This window comes from Benincasa hispida, chromosome 9, assembly GCF_027475165.1.
Source record: "Benincasa hispida cultivar pf3 chromosome 9, pf3_genome.v1.1, whole genome shotgun sequence".
Classification (NCBI taxonomy): Eukaryota; Viridiplantae; Streptophyta; class Magnoliopsida; order Cucurbitales; family Cucurbitaceae; genus Benincasa; species Benincasa hispida.
This window is the reverse complement of record NC_143486.1, coordinates 84,103,527-84,122,223: the sequence shown is the minus strand read 5'-3', so window position 1 is coordinate 84,122,223 and position 18,697 is coordinate 84,103,527. Positions and strand designations below refer to the sequence as shown.

The window sequence follows — 18,697 nt, the reverse complement described above, 5'->3', positions numbered from 1 at the left end:
AGTGACACATTAGATTAGAAATTAAGAGACTTAAAATATATTTTTACTTTACATTTTAATCTAGTTTCGATCTCTCTATTTATTTTTCTAATAATTTGATATACTATTAGAACGGTAGGAATAGGCCGATCTCGACCTTCGTAGTGTTATTAGCTAAGGCATAAAAATAATGACTAATGATGGTTTTTCTTTTCATTCCCTCTCTCTTTCTGGGTGCAACGAGGCAAGAGAGAAAGAATTAGAGGCCACTAAACTACCCAAGCCCAAGCCCAAGCCCAACAAAAATAAACCCTAATCTATCACCTCTTTTTTTCAATATTCCTTTTCAGTTTTTCACACTAAATATTCTCCACCTCCACCCGCCCCTTGGGTCCACTCCACGTTCAGCCACCACCATCGTCAACAACGCCATCGTCGAGGAGGACCGCCGTCGACTTCAAGATCCGCCGTCGTTCACGTCTTTCTCAGCCGCCGTTCACGTCTGAAGGTTGAAGGTGAACATTTATTTATTTATGATTAATATAAATTTATTTATTTCTTATTTTCACCTTGGAAACTGATGCCCATTTTATATTTGTTAAACATCTTTATCCATTTTCATATTCTTGGAAATCTGTATGTTCAAATTCTTTTCCTTCTTGTTTTTATCAAATTTGTAGGTTTCATTCATCTTGTTTTTGGCTTTCGAGAACTCATTGAACTTAGAAGATACAAGCGGGGGATTAATAGGGGAAATTCGTGGATATACTGTAAAGTAGATGTGTGATTCCAATAAAAAATATATCATTATCATTTATAATATATCTTCTAGAAGATAAAATTTTACACACCATCACATCAATACATAAAATGTCATTAATGATGATAATGCAGGCATTTCAATTCTTACCCACTATTGATATTATCTCAACCAATTCATTGAAAATTTTGCTAAGGGCATCATTTAAGTTCACTCAAATAAATTAAGTCTAGTGACACTACTTCCACAAGTTTCTTCGTTATCTACTTTTCGTCAATGATTTTAAGAAAAGTAGTTTTTAAAAAATTGTTTATGTTTTTAGAATTTGACTAAGAATTCAACCATGATAAGAAATGTAGATGATATTAGTTTAATTTTAACAAACAAAAAAACAAAATGGGGTCTTAATTTTTTAATTTTTAAGAAAACTCACTCTATTTTAAATCATTTTATTTGATTTATAGGAGTTCAAGAACTAAAAGTAAGTATAAATATTTAACTTTTTGGTAAAGTGAATCGATACATAAACTAAAATGAATTATGGTCATACCTCATTTATTAGCTTCCACGTAAGATACTTCTGAAAATAATATAAGATTAACCATGATTAAATAATTCTTTATAAAGACAAAATTATGATATAAATTAAGAGACATTAGGTGCCAAAGTAAGCAATGTTGAATAATTGGACATGCATTCTTCTTTAAGATTGAAAGTTGTTCAAATCTTAAAATATCTAAGAGGCTGTTTGGGACGTTGTGATAATATAGGATGTGGGGAGTTATGATGTCTGGAGAGTTTTGATTGAGTATGAACACGTTCCAAAAATAGACCCACAAACAATTAAAATCGGTGAGATAGGATAATGGGCCTCCAAAGATATATCATCTCATGTTGGGCCCTCGAACAACCTCTAATTGTTGTACAGAAGTTAGAAAGATGAGAGTAGATTTTCTCACAAGTTTTCTTCACATTTCATTTGAGTAGGATTGATTCTTGAGCTAAAGACCTTAGGCATGTTTTGGTATGCAAACTAGAAAATAGAAAACAGAAAACTGAGTGAAAACCATAGTTATAATGCATGTTTCTATGTCTGTTTGATAACAGAGTAAAAAATTAGATCCAAATTCAAATAGTTGCTCAAACTTTAAAGTAGGTTTAATATAATATATTTATAAATCTAGTTATCACTATGACGTATGATTGATTAATTTAAATATATTCTAAAAATTTAAATACGACGAAAATAGAATGAGATTATTTTTAGTATTATCCTATTTGACTTAAAAAAATTTGAAAACAAATTAAAAAGAAATATATATGTCAAGAAGTTCAATAAACTGTTCTGTAAAACTTAGAAATTAGATTCTAATTTAAAAACTCATTTTATATTTGTTTGATATTATATTTATGAATGATAAACTAGTCGTAGCTATCTATTAATAATTAAGTCGATTATGAACATGTTCTATGTTTATTTTAGAATTATTATTTTTTAATATTAGATAATTACAATACATTACATAATATATATTTGAATTAAAAAATAAATTGAGTTTATAATATGAATTATTGTATTTTTAAGAGTTTTATCTTTATTTAATATAATTTTACATTTTAAAATTTAAAATTAAAAAATATGGGCTGTGTTGCTATTGTTATTGTGACAAGGCCTGGTCCAAATCGTCGTTCATTCAAAATTTTCTGCTGCTCTCGGGTTTCCAATATGAGACTCAACATCCAAGATTTCTGTCTATTGGTTTTTCCTTTGGCGTTGCCGTTGAATCTTCATATCCTTCAAAGTCGCAGATTTTGATCCTTTTGAACTGAAAATGCACGGACGGCCGCGCAAGCCTCAGAAACCGGAGGAAGCAGAAGCTTCGGCGGTGGAAGCCGCGAAGCTTCGAAATTTGCAATCTCAATTGCTTGCAAATCACCACCAAAAGAAGTACAATATCTGAATTCCTCATTGCTATTCTCTGTTTCAATTACGGTTTAGGTTTTCTTGCGGTTTGAGTTTCAGATTGAATATTGTAGCTATGCTAAGGAAGCTCTAGAAGTCAGTGCTAATTTGCTGGAAATGAATCCGGATCTGTATACCGCTTGGAACTATAGGAAACTTGCGGTTGAACACTACTTGAAGGATTCTCCATCAGACATAGTGTCAATCAAAGCGATTCTCGATGAGGAACTTAGAGTAGTAAGTTTTCATTTAGCAGTACTGGATTTGAGGTTCTTTTTTCAATTCTTGACGGGGCTTTTGCTTTTTAGTGAATCGATCCGATTTTTCATTTCATTTATGCGTTTGCAACTCAACACTATTGTTCATAGTGAATTCTGGCCACTGATTTTGGTTTCGTCGATTCATCTTTCAATAGGCTGAAAGTGCTTTGCGTCAGAATGTCAAGTCGTATGGCGCGTGGTATCATCGAAAATGGATTTTGAGCAAGGGGCATTCGTCCACCGATCATGAGTTGCGACTGCTTGGAAAGTTTCAGAAACTCGACGCTAGGAATTTTCATGCATGGAACTATCGAAGGTTAATACCTGCTTGAGTTTTCCTTATCTAACCCTTCTAGGCCAATAGCCGCAGTTTACATGTACATTTTGAAAGTAACCTTAGGTGTATATATTTGTCCGTTCATAAGATTTGTGGCAGGGCTAATAAACGTACCCGAGGACAAAGAAATGAAGTACACAACAGATATGATAGACACAAATTTCAGCAATTATTCAGCATGGCATAATCGCAGGTATAGCCTACGTAATCCTGAGTTGATTTTTTTTCTCTGTAAAAGGTTTAGGTTTAGTTGTGTTGGCTCATTGTTTGTTCATGAAATTCATATACATCTGGTGTTTTTTTGAACGGTAACTCAGATTGCTCAGCACAGTTCTCAACTGTTAGACTTTTGTTTGAATTCATTAGCCATTTGCATGTCTTTCTTTTATGTAAACGTAAGAGAAGCATATAAAAGTCACCTCATGTATTCCATATGATCAATCTTCTTTAGAAAACTAGTAAATGTAAAATTACCTTCCCTTGAATTCTCTAGCTTCTCTAGCTTCTTCTAGTGTTTTTTCCATTGAAAACCATAGGAATTTGAAAATGTCTTGTAAGTGTAAATTCACTATTCTGACTTGTATAGTACCTTATTTGTAGTGTGCTTCTTGCCAAATTGCTGAATCAAAAGGCTGAAGGTTATTTCCCAGTGGAAAGGGTGTTAAATGAGGAGTATGAGCTCGTGCACCAAGCTATTTTCACTGATCCAGATGATCAAAGTGGTTGGTTTTATCATCTTTGGCTTCTGGACCAAACGGTGAAAACAAATCCTCCGTATCTTGTTTCTTCTTGGCCACCTCATAGTTTTAATGTAGCATTATCAAGAACCGGATGTTTAGATGATCAAATTCTCTCTCCATTCTGTAGTTTCCATTCAGATTCAGGAACAATGCCCCTCATTCTTTACTTTGATCAACCTGTTCAAGGCATTGACTCATCTTCGGTGATTGTTAAATCTACAGTTAATTTAAGAGATCTTATTTGGAAGCCACTCTCAAAATGTAACCGTGATGCTTCCAAAGCTTGGATTAGTCATCTGACTTTTCCTCGAGAAGAGCCCAATTCAGAATTTTATTCAGTGGAAGTCAGCATTGGACATTCTCAGAAAATAGCATCTGCAATTGGTTTTCATCATGTGAAACCAACTCATTTTTCTTTTAAAGTGGCCGTGAATTTAAGAGAAACATCCACTGAAGATTTTGGAAACGAAGGGATCAGGTGGAAGGACGAAAACTTTACTAGTTGCGGAATTAGTCCTCAGAATTTTCCATTTGGTTCTTCTGACAATCCAACCAGTGAGGATAGTTATGCACCTTCTACTTCTGAATGGTGTGCGGAGACTATAAGTAATGAAATAGCTCTTTTCCGAGAATTATTATCAGAGACTGATTGGTATGCTACTGCTCACTCTATTTCTTTTGCATATTAAAAAATTTGAACTGTTTATAAATCCTATCACTTCAATTTCTCTCTTGCAGTAAAATTGGAAAACTCACTCTTGCTAGACTGCTGATGGCTCATGCTGCAGCATCTCCACATGCCAATAAAATGATCCAACTTGAGGAAGTCCTTGACCTTTACCAAGACCTGATGAAGTTGGACCCATCACACGTTCATTACTACAAGGATGAACACAGCTTAGTTTTATTGCAGAAGGTGATATAATTTCTTGTTATCAACTATTGAAAATTTACACGCTTTTTCATATATGATATTAGTAACAATGTCCCTTTTGCCACGAGGTATTATAATCTATAACTTCAACACTTGTTTTATGTTACTTTTTGTGAATACAATTATTTGTCCTTGGAATTTTTACTTCGTTTCATGTGCATAGATGAGAATTTGCATATCGAACTATCCTCAACTTTTTTCCCCATTGGAAAGGACGAGTGGGTGACATTCTGGTTTCATTGCAGGTTACATCAACTAGGGAGTCTTTGTTAAGACACTCCTATTCCTACAAAGAGCAGACGTCACCATATATTGATAGTACTGCCTGTCTAAGACTCAATAATTTATCAATTTCACGGATAGGATCTGTAGAAAAACTACTGTGGCTGCAAGTGCTGGACCTCAGCTACAATGAACTTCGATCAATTGATGGTAAACTTTTTGACCTGGCTTAGTGATAGAATGAAATAACGTGCATTTCACTTTCTCACCTTATCATTGAAGAAAATGTTCGTTTTATTGGCAAACCATTCAAAACTCATATCTGATCATTCAAGTGCATTTCAAAGTTAAAATTAGCTGCATGCTCTAGGTTCGAATTATTATTTGGGGATTCAGTTGTATCTGTATGATTGGGAAAATTGATGTTGCTCTTGCAACACGATTTCTTTTTCCCCCTCAATGATTTGAGATTATTTCAACAATTTAGATCCAATGTTTAAAAAGCCACCTTGGCATCTTGCCTTCTGCATTCGCAACCCGCCTCCAGTTGTGAAGCCTTAAGGCTCAAAGCCCAGTGCCTTAGGATTTCTGTATTAATTTTCTTAAAAAATAAAATTTCATATCCCTAAATGCATAAAATACCCTTGCGTTTAAGGCTTTCTTTTTCTTCACGTTTCCACTTCAGACCATGCTCTGCTATTTTCCATCATTCTTACTCTCCCAAAGTCTATCAAGTATAAAAGTTTGAACCTTGTTTACATATGTTATATCCTTTCCTTTCTATGCATATATTCATCTACGTATAAATTTGTTTATTTTATAAATATATACAGTGCACCTCACGAAAACAAAGTTTGTACCTTTTTGTTTCGCCTCACACTTAAGCTCCAAATAACTATTTGTATCATATGACACTCGCTCTTATGGAATAATTTCACTTGATTTTCGGGTTGCTTCATAAACACTCTCTCTCTGTTGTACCTTTGACAGGCTTGGAGAGCATGCAGCTCCTATCTTGCTTGAGTTTGAGTAACAATAAAATCGGCAATTTTACTGCATTGGAGCCTCTGAGACTGATAAAGTCCTTAAGAGTTTTGGATATATCGTACAACGAGATAGGTTCGCATTCGATCGACACAACCAGATATCTCTTCTCATCTCCATTGTCACATTCTGAAGAAATTGATTTGAGCAGTGATAAAATGGCAACTGATTGTACTGATCTGGCAAGTTACTGGGAAGCTTATTTTCTATTCAAAGATCTAAGTTTGACGCAATTGGATATCGAAGGAAACATGATATCTAGTGAAAGTTTTAAGGCGTTTCTGGTAAAGATTCTACCCAAACTCCACTGGCTTGATGGGAAACAAGTACAATAGATAATAATTTATCTACATCCAATCCTCTGTCCACTTTGATAGTTCATCCCCTGAATGTAAAAAGGTACGCTACAAACTAGCATTGACCCTAAATCGAACAAGGCATTGGTTTCGATTTCTTTCCAACGCAAGGTTAAGAACCGTGGATTCGATATCGCATCCAATAAGCATAAGTTATTTAAGATTTTGGTGATACTGAAAACTAGGTGACATGTCTCGAAAGCTTAAACGGATACATATCCTCATGGAGATGGATGGTTACAACATGGAAATGAATATGGTGGCCAAGGATTGCTTCAAATTAAATTTCATCATATACATTGTAATACTGTGTGGCAAATGTATTTAAAAGAGAACTGATCTATACATTTTTGTTGTACCAAATTTTGAAGGATTGTAGTTTTAATAAGTTGAGATTTGTGTAGCAAGCAGACATCTCGGAAGGAGAGTTACAGACTTCATACACATTTGCACCATCCTAAAGCCTCAGCATTTTTGGTTCGATTGAAGACAACTTTTTACCTTTTAATCAGCACCGCTTCAAACATATTCATATGATCCTATTTCGGAGCCAGCTTACCATTTATTCTCAATCTAAAATTGTTTTAGAAAAGTTAAAATTGACTTCATAGTCTCTCTTCTTTTACTTTTCGTTCAAGATCCCCGTTTCCCCTTTTGTTTTTTCGTTGGGATATTTTTAAATTTTTTTCTTCTAAAATTCCATATATATATATATAATTAATTAATTAATTAAAAATATATATTTAAAAGTCTAACCTGGGTTGGGGTCAGAGCGGGGATACCTTTCCCGTTCCTACCTTGTCCCAGGTCCCCGATTTGACCCCAGATCAAATCGGGGATTCTACATCCTAATTGGGGCGACCCATGGAGAATTTTGCCAATCCTGAAAGATATTTTTATTGTCTCTTTGCGAGGGTATCTTGAATATTCTAAATGCCCCTTTGCGAGGGCATCGGGGAGTTGATGAGATAATTTGGGGTTTGGACCTTAAAGGTTGTTTTTCAGTTAAGAGTGCGTACACTCTTGCGGCTAATAGAGTTGGATCGCCTTAAGTTTGAACCTGTTTGAGGGCATAATTTAAGTGTGGAAGGCAATCTCCAACTCTATTCCCAGTTTCGGTAATATTATCAAGGAGTCAAAGCTAACCCTCTTTGTTTGTTTCGCAGGAAGTATGTTAAATCCACGAGTCACGTTCTTAAGTTTTCTAAAATTATATAGCTTTATTTCTTTCCTTCCTTATCTGTTTTTTCTTTTTTTGCTTGTTTTAGGAGCCGTTGGTAGACCGTTGGACTGAGTTGATAAAAGAGCTTAAGATTTTTGATCGTGACACCATGCCTATCCTTGGGATGTTTGGAATTACAAGAATTTTATAAATTCTAGCGATCTTCCCCCTAATTGTGAAGTATTATTTAACAGGTTTTCCTTGCACGTGGATGAGTTTTTGGGGAGTAGAAACACTTCTTGTTCCCCAGTGGAAGGGAGAGTTCGTTGAACCAGAGTCTTGCTCAACGTTGGAGGTGGGATACTGGAAGATTAATAGAGATGCTTCATGGAGTGATGTCGAGGACTTGAGAGGTGTTAGCTGGGTAGTTCGTGACTCTTCTGGATCTCTTTTCCTGGCTGGTTGTGGGAGGGTACAGTACAATTGGACTATTAAAATGCTTGAAGCTTTTGCTGTGATCAGAGGATTGGAAGTAGGGATGGAAAAATTCCCTATATGGTCGGGTCTTCGCGGGTCCCCGATCCGATCTGGGTGAAGAATCCTCGGTTTGATCAGGTACAGGGGTCAAATTAAAAATTTACATCGGGTCCCTGATCGGGGACGGGAGGCGATCCCCGCCCCGTCATCGACCCCGAATCCGATCCCTGCCTCCACCCTGAATTTTTTTAGTTGTTAATATATATATATATATATATATATATATATATATATATATATAATACTATTGAAACAGTAACTTATTTCAATTTTTTTTCTAATATAATAAATTTATAACAAAAAAACATTAAAATATTTTTTAATTTTTGATTTAAACAAATATATGTAACAATAATATTAGTTTCTTACGTAAAATTTATAATTTCAATGTAAATACTAAATTTAGTTAAATTTAAATTATAAAAATAATAAAAAATAAACAGCGGGAATTTTTTCCCGCGGGGATCCAAATCCCCCAGCGGGTATTCTCCAACCCGATCTCGACCCCCCAATCGGGGAATGGGGCGAGGACGAGGATTAAAAATTCCCATGGAGACAGGGATGAGGAGTGCATCCTTGCTCCGTTGGCATCCCTAACTGGAAGTGGTTATTGATAATTTTGCAAGTAGTGATCTTTCCCCGATTATTGTTGAGTCTGACTGTGTTAATATTATTTGTTTATTATCTCATATGAAATTGGATTTGTATGAGTTATCGGGCTTTATTGAGGATTCAGATCCCTGCCCTCCCCCGCAAACGTGTTGTTCTTGTTTGGTGTTCACATTTTGCAAACGAGATGACCAGCTTTGTTGTATAGTTCTTGGAGGGGTTGTTTTGTTCATGGTTTCTCCTCTATCTCTAATTGTGTTAGTAAGACTTGCTGCTATTATCCCGGAAAGGCTCTCCTCTGTTTTGGCGAAGAGTTCTGCTTTTGGCTAAAAAGATAATCGAAAATATATAAATTAAAATTGAACAAATCTTAAAGTGTAAGAATCAAAATGGTATTCTAGCTTATTATTATTATTATTGAAAAATATTAAGAAAACTCTCGATTGAAACAGTAACCACATTAGTAAACTAGAGAGGCGTTCACATACTCCTAATTTCGAACGGAATTTAATACTCTAATTTTTATTAAAAAAAAGTTTAATAAGTTATACATTCACCAGTTTGGACTTATCAAGACTTAGTATAATAGAAAGGTGCATGTTTGAAGGTTAAGTTCAATAATAATGTGATTTTTAAAAGACAAAAATGAGGTACATAGAAAAGAAATTTAAAAAATAGGGTTGAATGGAAAAGTATTGACAAAAATATGATAATTTTTAGTGGGCAGGAAAATTGTGCACTCGATACATGATTATTGTTTAATCCAATCAGTACCTCGTGGACACTAGATAACTGCCATGTCAGCCATGTGGACTTGGTCAAAAGACCAAACTTGTGGACGAGATCCACGATTTTAGTATTTTTATTTTTTTCGATTTTGATGGTTATTATTAATTTTTAACCAACAATGTTCTTGCTTAGTTATTTTATTCTTAATCTTTTATATCATACTCATTTACTAGAATTAGTGTCTCATCATAAAATATAATTTCATTAGTTCTTTATTTCAAAATAGGAGTCAACATGAAGCTAAAGGTTTGAATTACAAGTCACTCAATTTTCCACATGGTGGTTGTCTTTGTGCCTCTAGATTAGCTTCGCCTTGTTGCCATTGTTGTCTATGATGAATATGTCTTCGATTAGTGTTAGCAACTTTGAGACGTCTTGTTTGCTGAATAATACTTTCTACATTTACCATGGTTTGGTCACATATTGAACTCAACTCTGGTAAATTGTATTGTACAGAATACTGTTGTACCTCTTGGACAAAATTATTCTATATGATGAAAAAAAAATTAAAATACTAAATAATGTTCATATCATACATTTGGGAAACGTAAGATAATAAATCTCTTACCATGGAGTAATAGTAAGTATTGTCAGTTGTGATAAATCATCTTGTGATTGAATTGTATAAGGAAAAATAGTCTGGTTCATTTGTTATTTTTGAAGGATCCCATTGAAGAGTCCTTGAGCGGAAACAATGGATTGTCCCAAATCCCAAAACTGAAATGGGCACGACCACAAGAATGACATCGGTATTCTCTGGTGAGAATCTAGGAGTGTGTGGTGCTTTGTGATTTTGGTGAGGAAAGGGAATTTTAGAGAGTAGGAAGGAGTAGGGAATTTTAGGGAAGAGGAAGGAGCAGGGAATTTTTCTTTCACAGAACCCTTCTATGCTCACAACTCACTATGAAGGCGTTTGGATTGAGGGAATTAGAATGGAAATAAGAGTGGGCAAGGGATACTCATCCACTTTTTCCATGCATCATTTATACCCATGAACGATACCCATCCAAAAAGGTGGGTTTTCCTCATTCCTACTCTCTCCTCTTTTAATACATTTATTTATTCTTTTATTTTATATATTATTAAAACATATTAATTTAAATTATTTATTATATGAAAATTAAATTTATATTTTATAAAATTATATTAAATTTAAAATTATTGTGTATGAATTTAACTATTACTATTTAATAAATTAATTAATTTAAATATATATAGATATATATATAATTTTAAATTTAATTTAATAAACTAGTTTATATATACACATATATACCTGTTCTTATTTTTCAATAAACTGTCAAGAACTAGCAATAAAACTATCCATTAATTAATAAATAAATTATATTTATAGTTAGTTAATGATCATTATGATTAATATAAAATGAATTAATTTTTTTATAATTATAATTAGTTTATCATTGATTAATTAGAATTCATTGGTTGTTTCATTAATTAATACATCATAATTATATAAATTCATCAAATCGATCCCATCAAACTATGTGATCAAGTAGCTTTAATTGTAAATTTTTCATTTTACAAATACTTGTAATTAATAATTTAATTAATATTATTATTTGATTGTTAAATAATTAATTTTTTCAAAACTTTGAATTGAATTTACTGTTTATCAATAAATCTATTAAAATTTTAGAGAGTTTTCATGATTATTTTTACAAATTAAATACTAAAAAAAATTATTCCCATAAAATCTTGATAACATCCTCATGCACAACCAAACACAGTCATCATTCATTTCCATCAATCTTATTCTCAAGCTTATTATTGCCAGGCATCCTTAATTCCTGGGCATATATAAAACCTTAAACCAAACGGCCCCTCAGGATTCATGTCATGTTATCTACGGTCATCCTGGTGAAATGTAAGTCTCTATTATGAACAACATTATATAATGAGACTAAACATTTCATGGTCCGGTCTTATATAAACTCCTTTGTGTAGAATATCCCCGTGCACATATCTCCATAAGAATGATAAGGATTAGATCATTTGTAACACTTTACAACATTTGTAACATCTACAAAGCGAGCCATACTCGTAGTGTCACCAGGATAAGGCATTCAGCCTTATCCATCTACTATAGATCATTTAGGTTATCAGTTAAACATGATCCACCGTATGTCTCTACATACATGTTTGAGCTACAAGATATTGGATGTTAGTTTATTGGTTTGTCGTTAATGCAACTAATTTTGAAATAAAACATCACATATTTTATTACATAAATAAAATATTTGTACATTACAATTACAAACTATGGGACCCTACGAGATTTAGGGCATCAACCCCGACAATCTCCCACTTGACCTAAAACTAATGAGGTGTACAATGTAAAAGTCATACTAAAATACAAAGTACATAAATCAATAAACCAGGGCACAAAATGCCCAATACATATCTCTCATTTACCCTAGTCTAAACATGGTCTGTCCCATAGATTCATACTCTGCAGGTAACCCTTAAACACCTTAGCCGTGAGTGCATTTGTAAATTGATCAACAACATTGTGCTTTGAAGCCATTTGTGTGACGATCACGTCCCCTCGATGCACAATCTCTTGGATGAGATGATACTTTCGCTTGATGTGTTTGCTACGTTTGTGACTCTGAGGCTCTCGGGAATTAGCCACAACACCATTATTATCACAATAAAGTGTGATGGGTTTTGACATGTTTGGAACAACTTCCAAATCAGTCAGAAACTTCTTGAGCCAGACAACTTCCTTAGTAGCTTTATAAGTCACTACGTATTCAGCCTCTATAGTGGAGTCATTGCTTGGTGCTCCTCCGTTAAAAGTGAACACTGATCCTGGTGTGAATTTTCTAGAATCCTTATCAGTTTGAAAATTGGAGTCTGTGTATCCTGTAAGGATTAGATCTTTAGAACCATACACGAGCATGTAGTCCCCAATTCTCCTTAGATATTTGAGGATATTCTTAATGGCAGTTCAGTGATCATATCTTAGATTAGACTGATATCTACTAACTATCCCTACCGCATAGCAGATGTCAGGTCTAGTATATAATATCACATACATCAGGCTACCAACAACCGAAGCATAGAGGATCCGTCTCATTTCTTCAACCTCTTGAGGTGTCTTAGGACACTGTTCCTTAGATAAGATAGCTCCATGCTTGAAAGGTAGTAAGCCTCTCTTGGAGTTCTGCATTGAATACTTGACAAACATCTTGTCAATGTATGATGCTTAAGATAGAGCTAGTATTTTATTCTTTTGATCTCTAAAGATCTGAATTCCTAGAACAAACTAAGCATATCCCAAATCTTTCATTTGGAATTGGGTTGTAAACCAGTTTTTAACTTCAGTTAGTAGACCTACATAATTCCTAATGAGTAAGATATCGTCTACATAAAACACTAGAAAAGCTACTGAATTGTTGATGATCTTCTTGTATTCACAAGGCTCATCAACATTTTGATCAAAACCATAAGATTTGATCGCATCAAACCTTATATTCCAAGATCGAGAAGCTTGCTTTAGTCCATAAATGGACCGATTAAGCCTGCAAACCTTTTGCTTTTGATCTTGGGTTATGAACCCCTCGGGCTGCTCTATATAAATGGTCTCCTCAAGATTACCATTTAGAAAGGCAGTTTTGACGTCCATTTACCAAATCTCATAGTCATAAGATGAGGTAATGGACAGGAGGATCCAAATAGACTTGAGCATGACAATAGGTGAGAAAGTCTCTTCATAGTCGGCTCCCTCAACTTGGGTATAACTTTTTTCCACTAGTCTAGCCTTAAAGGCTTGCACATTCCCATCAGCACCCCGTTTCCTCTTGTAGATTCATTTGTAACCTATAGATTTAATCCTATTAGGTAGATCTACAAGATGCCAAACTGAATTGAAGTACATCGACTCCATTTCGAGATCCATAACTTTGATCCACTCATCTTTGTCAACATCCTCCATTGCCTTCGTGTAAGACAATGGATCCTCAACATCTCTATCAGCTACCATAGCTAGGATTTCCGTTAAACCCATAAAACGGACAATAGGTTCGCAACCCTCCCACTGCGTCGAGGTACCCTCAACACTTGAGGTGAATTTGAGCCACTAGATGATCCAACTTCAACAACTCTTGTTGAGATTTTGGGTTCTTCAACAACTCCTTTTTTTGAAGGTTCAGTAGTTTCTTTGCAAAGTTCATTCCACACAACTTTACTGCGAGACTTGTGCTCCCTTATGTTGTATTCTTCTAGAAAAATAACATTTGTCGAAACAAACACTTTATTTTCTTTAGGATTAAAAAAGAAACCAATCTCATTCCTTTGGGGTAGCCTACAAAAATGCATAGTTTTGAACGAGGTTCCAGTTTCTTAGTATTTACCTCAAGCATATGTGCTGGACAATCCTAGATTTTGAAATGATGTAAACTAGCTTTACGACCATTCCATAATTCCAAAGGTGTTCTGTTAACATTTTTGGATGGAACATAGTTGTTAGGTATTTAAAGGATATATATTTTCTGTGTTAATTTCCCCAAAATAGTGTTGATTATTTGCTTTAAATGCTAATTTTGTAGGTAAAACGGTTCCCAAGGCATTTAAGAGTCATTAAGAGAAAAATGTGCCAAAAGGATAAAAAATGACCAAGAAAATCAACTAAATTGAAGAGAATAAAAAAAAAAAAATACCAAAAGGCCATCAAGTACCATCGAGTATAATCAACCATCGAGTAATCGAGTATCATCGAGTACCATCAAGTAATGCTATCGAGCATCGAGTAATTATCAGAATACCATCAAGTATAATCGAGTACAATCAAGATACCATCGAGTAATTACCAAAAAGGCTATCGAATAAATGCTATCGAGTAATCAAGCATCGAGTATTGAGTAAAGACCATCTTGCATCAAGTATCGAGTTTCACCATCAAGTTTTAGCGTCATGACCCTAGGAGAAGCGTCAAGCAATGCTTGAAGACAGAACACTCGCTTTTGCTACAAAACTCGATGCATTGCAACGCTCCAGATTTTGACGCAATTCATCCTGCACGCCTTGTATAACCAAGTTCAGCGTAACGTTGAAACGTTAGCCCAACGCTTCTTGGCTTTTCTATAATTTAGCATTGCAACGTTGACTTCAGCACCGTGGCGCTATACCTGCAAGTATAAATTGTTTTCTTTCATTTTTGCTGAAAGGAGGAAGCACGATTTCGATGGAGGCTGAAATTTCTCTCTGTATCAATTAGTCTCTATGGTAATTTTGTTTCCTACCTAGGTTATATTTTGAATTCTTTTTGAATTGTAATCAATAACTTGTAATTCTTCATGAATTTGTCTATGGATTTATGAAGTAATTCAATCTTGTTTCTATTTCAAGAGTTCTTGCAAATTATTTTGAATATATTAGCAATATGAATTTGAGCATTATTGAATTTGTTTTTAATTCTTGAAGCATGTTGAATGATATCTTGAGTATGTTTAGCCTAGATGCTTGGTGTTGTCACATTCACTCATGATTGAATACGTTGCTTTTAATGTGTTTGATAGAATGTCTAGCCAAGATCTCCAAGAGACAACAATAGTTGTGTGTTGAATGGTTGATTATCCTAGGAAGCACTAATTACTAGATTTGGAGAAAATTCGATTAATTGAGTAAGCTATCTTAACAATTAATCGATGCAATTGAATCCAAGAACTTAATGCACGTGTTTTCTCTTTTATATGGCCGCTATGGAACCCAATAGAGGTAGAAGCATGTAGATAGATTAAGGTTAGGGCTATCCTACCTTAATCGTTGATTAGGACGCTTTCTTGACTAGGTTATGCTAGTTGTCCGCCTTTGTAGAGACTAGTTTAATCTAGACTAAGTAAGTAGTTGCATGATTAATCTGATTGTGAATTAAATTTGTAGAATTCAATGATAAGAATTGCAATGAACGTCTAACTTGGATTAGAAGCAAGATTTTTCTAAACTTAGTTACAATTGTCCTTTATCTTTTGATTTTTAGCATGTTTCTTGTCTTAATAAAAAACCTCCGTTTTATAGCTTTCATAGTTAAACTTGGTTAAAGAAAAGATTAAATAACATTTCTCTGTGGATCGACCTCTTACTTTCACTTTAACTATGAGTTAGTTAGGCTGTTGTTCGAGCTTTATAAATATTGTTTGTTTCGAGTTAGGTAGAACTAACGACACCTACTTAGCTCCGGATAGTAGTTCAAAGTATACACTGTAGTCTCTACTGCATAAACCCAAAATGAGTCAGGTAAGGAAGCATAACTCATTATAAACCGAACCATGTCCAATAGGGTTCAATTTCTCCTTTTTGATACACCATTCTGCTGAGGTTTACCAAGTGATGAGAGTTGGAATACAATTCTATGTTCTATCAAATAGTTTTAGAATGCCAGATCCATAAACTCTCCACCTCGATCAAATCGAAAGGTCTTAATAGTTCTATTTAATACATTTTCAACTTCAACCTTGAATTCTTTGAACTTTTCAAAAGATTCAGACTTATGTTACATTAAAAAAGTGTTAACCTGGGAAGTTCGAAATCCAAGATGATGTAAACACGAACTCAACCTCTCATACCAGACAGAGGGTCTATTTCAAGCCATAAAGAGCTTTCTTTAGATGACAAACCATGGGAGAACCAGAAACTCGAAAACCTAGTGGTTGTTCCATGTAAACAAATTCTTGGGGATAACCATGAAGAACAACGTTATTAACATCAAGATGACGAATAGTACACCCTTTTATAAGAGCAAAGAGTTAAGAGAATCCAAATAGTGGCTGACTTAACAACATGACTAAAAGTCTTAGTATATCAATATTAGGAGTTTGATGGAAGCCCTTGGCTGCCAATCGAGCCTTTATCTAGAAATGAGCCATTTGAGTTTCGTTTAATTTTAAACACCCATTTACAACCAACCACCTTTTTTATCAACAACGTCCACTTTTTATATGTAAGATTGGGAAACCGAGTTCTAGTAGAGGTGGATGAAACCATATCTATCCCTCCTTCAATGGTGAGAAATTCAGATGGAGATTCTGATTCCGGTCGAAGGTAGTGTTCAAGATCATACCCTTTTAAATTAACCTAAAATTTTCAAAGAAGAAAGTTATCATCATTAAGCTTGACAATAGAAATCTTGTTACCCGAGCCAAACATCTGTGAAAAAGCCAACACATTTGATTCTTTGGTTTCCCATCGCAATTGACCCAAAAAAGAAAAAAAATTGAAGGGCCTCAGTCGTGAGTCACTGGAGAGATAATTGGTGAAAGAGAAAACCCTAGCTTTTGTATATATTTATGAGAATTAGAGACATAATATATAAAGGTTGAGAGAAAAAACTCTCACCTAAATACATACAAGATAATTCCTCATGTAATAATAGAAAGAATAAAGAATAACAAATTTTGTTAATATTGGGCCCTTATAACTTGTACGTAAGAAATAGAGATTTTTACATAAAAAACCATCTTTAGGTTCTATATTTCAAAAATGTCTTTAAATTTGAATTTTTTTAAGAAACGCTTTTAAGATTATTTTTGGACAAATTTACCCTTTTTTAAATTATTTTTATTCTCGATTCTTATATATATTTCCCTATTTTCAAAACTTTTTTAATCATGAAAGATAAACTGCATTTATTATGGACAGAGAAGATTTATTTAATATGACTTTTTTTTTTTTCATATTTTTATATGGAGAGAGAAAATGCACTTATTTGTTGTGATTTTTTCCTTTATTTAATTTAATTGGGGAGAGAAAATATATTTAATGATTTTTTTTCTATTTTCATTGGTTTCACATTTTTTTTTCTACGGATTCATGGTTATTTAAAATATGTCTCAGAATATTTTGTTAAAAATTTGAAAATATTCAAACCAATATATGAAATATACCACAATATATAAATTCAATCCTTGACATTAGGGTGTTCATGGGTTGGGTTGGGTTGGGTTGGATTGAAAGACTTTTAGACCCAACCCAATTGTTCGAGTTGTAAATTTTTTCAACTCAAATGACTCTTATTAAAAAATGAACCCAATCCAACCCAATTATAAAATATTTGGGTTGGGTTAATTGGGTCATTTATTTAAAATTTTGTTCTAAAAAGAAACAAAATGTAAATATATAAAAATCTAATTTAATTGTTTTCATATATTGAATAAGATTAGCAACTTAATTTCAATTTATATAGTAAAAATTTTCTCTCTAAAGTGCACAGAAACTACTTTTAAGAGTTGTTGAAAAATAAAATATTCAAAAAATATTGGAATTAAATAAAATTAAAATCAACATATGTATAAATAATTGTGTTATAAGTAATAAAAAAATATTTTTTTAAGTTAATAATAAATTAGGTTGGTTTAGGTTATATTAAGTGAACCCATGAATCAATCCAACCCATAAAATTTTTATTTATTTGAACCCAACCCAACCCAAACCGCATGGATTGTGTTGGATTGATCAGTTTTTTCGGGTCATCGGGTTTTTTGAACACCCCTACTTGACATAAATCATCAAATAATTCATTTATTATAGAGAGAAAAAATGTATTTATTATGATTTTTCCATTTTTTGATTGTAGAGATAAAGTACATTTGATATATTTTTTATTCATTTTTATTTGGAGAGAGAAAATGACATTTAATATGATTTTATTTTCCATTTCGTTTTTTATGTTGATTTCTGTTATTGTGTGAAATATTTCATTGTTTATTCACTTGTACATGTAATATATTCTGTTGTTTATTTGTATATATTAAATTTTTTTTAAGGATTAATGGTTATTTTAAATATATCTTAGAACATTTTAACGAATTCATGATTATTTTAAATATATCTTAGAACATTTTGTTAGGTATTTGAAAATATTATAACCAATATATAAAATATACTACAGTTTATAAATTAGAGATTGACTCAATGGTTGACATAAATCATAGTATAAACTAATATATGAAATATACTACAGTACATAAATCTTCATAAATTTCATT

General features: G+C 33.3%; 1 protein-coding gene across 9 annotated transcripts; it reads left to right on the top strand.

The window, feature by feature from the left end:
* The first annotated feature begins 317 nt into the window (after positions 1-317).
* LOC120086185 (geranylgeranyl transferase type-2 subunit alpha 1) lies at positions 318-7,050 on the top strand. 9 transcript variants are annotated; one of them, XM_090318263.1, is made up of 9 exons: positions 318-494; positions 2,543-2,687; positions 2,777-2,939; positions 3,118-3,278; positions 3,399-3,492; positions 3,900-4,691; positions 4,778-4,955; positions 5,219-5,405; positions 6,186-7,050. In XM_090318263.1, the coding sequence occupies exons 4-9, from the start codon at positions 3,209-3,211 to the stop codon at positions 6,572-6,574; spliced, it is 1,710 nt and encodes a 569-aa protein (XP_090174389.1). In that variant the 5' UTR covers positions 318-494; positions 2,543-2,687; positions 2,777-2,939; positions 3,118-3,208; the 3' UTR covers positions 6,575-7,050. The 9 variants fall into 9 exon arrangements, with proteins under 9 accessions (XP_090174389.1, XP_038898631.1, XP_038898638.1 ...); XM_039042703.2 differs by having other exon boundaries at positions 2,411-2,687; positions 3,388-3,492; XM_039042710.2 differs by having other exon boundaries at positions 320-494; positions 2,411-2,687.
* The last annotated feature ends 11,647 nt before the right edge of the window (positions 7,051-18,697 follow it).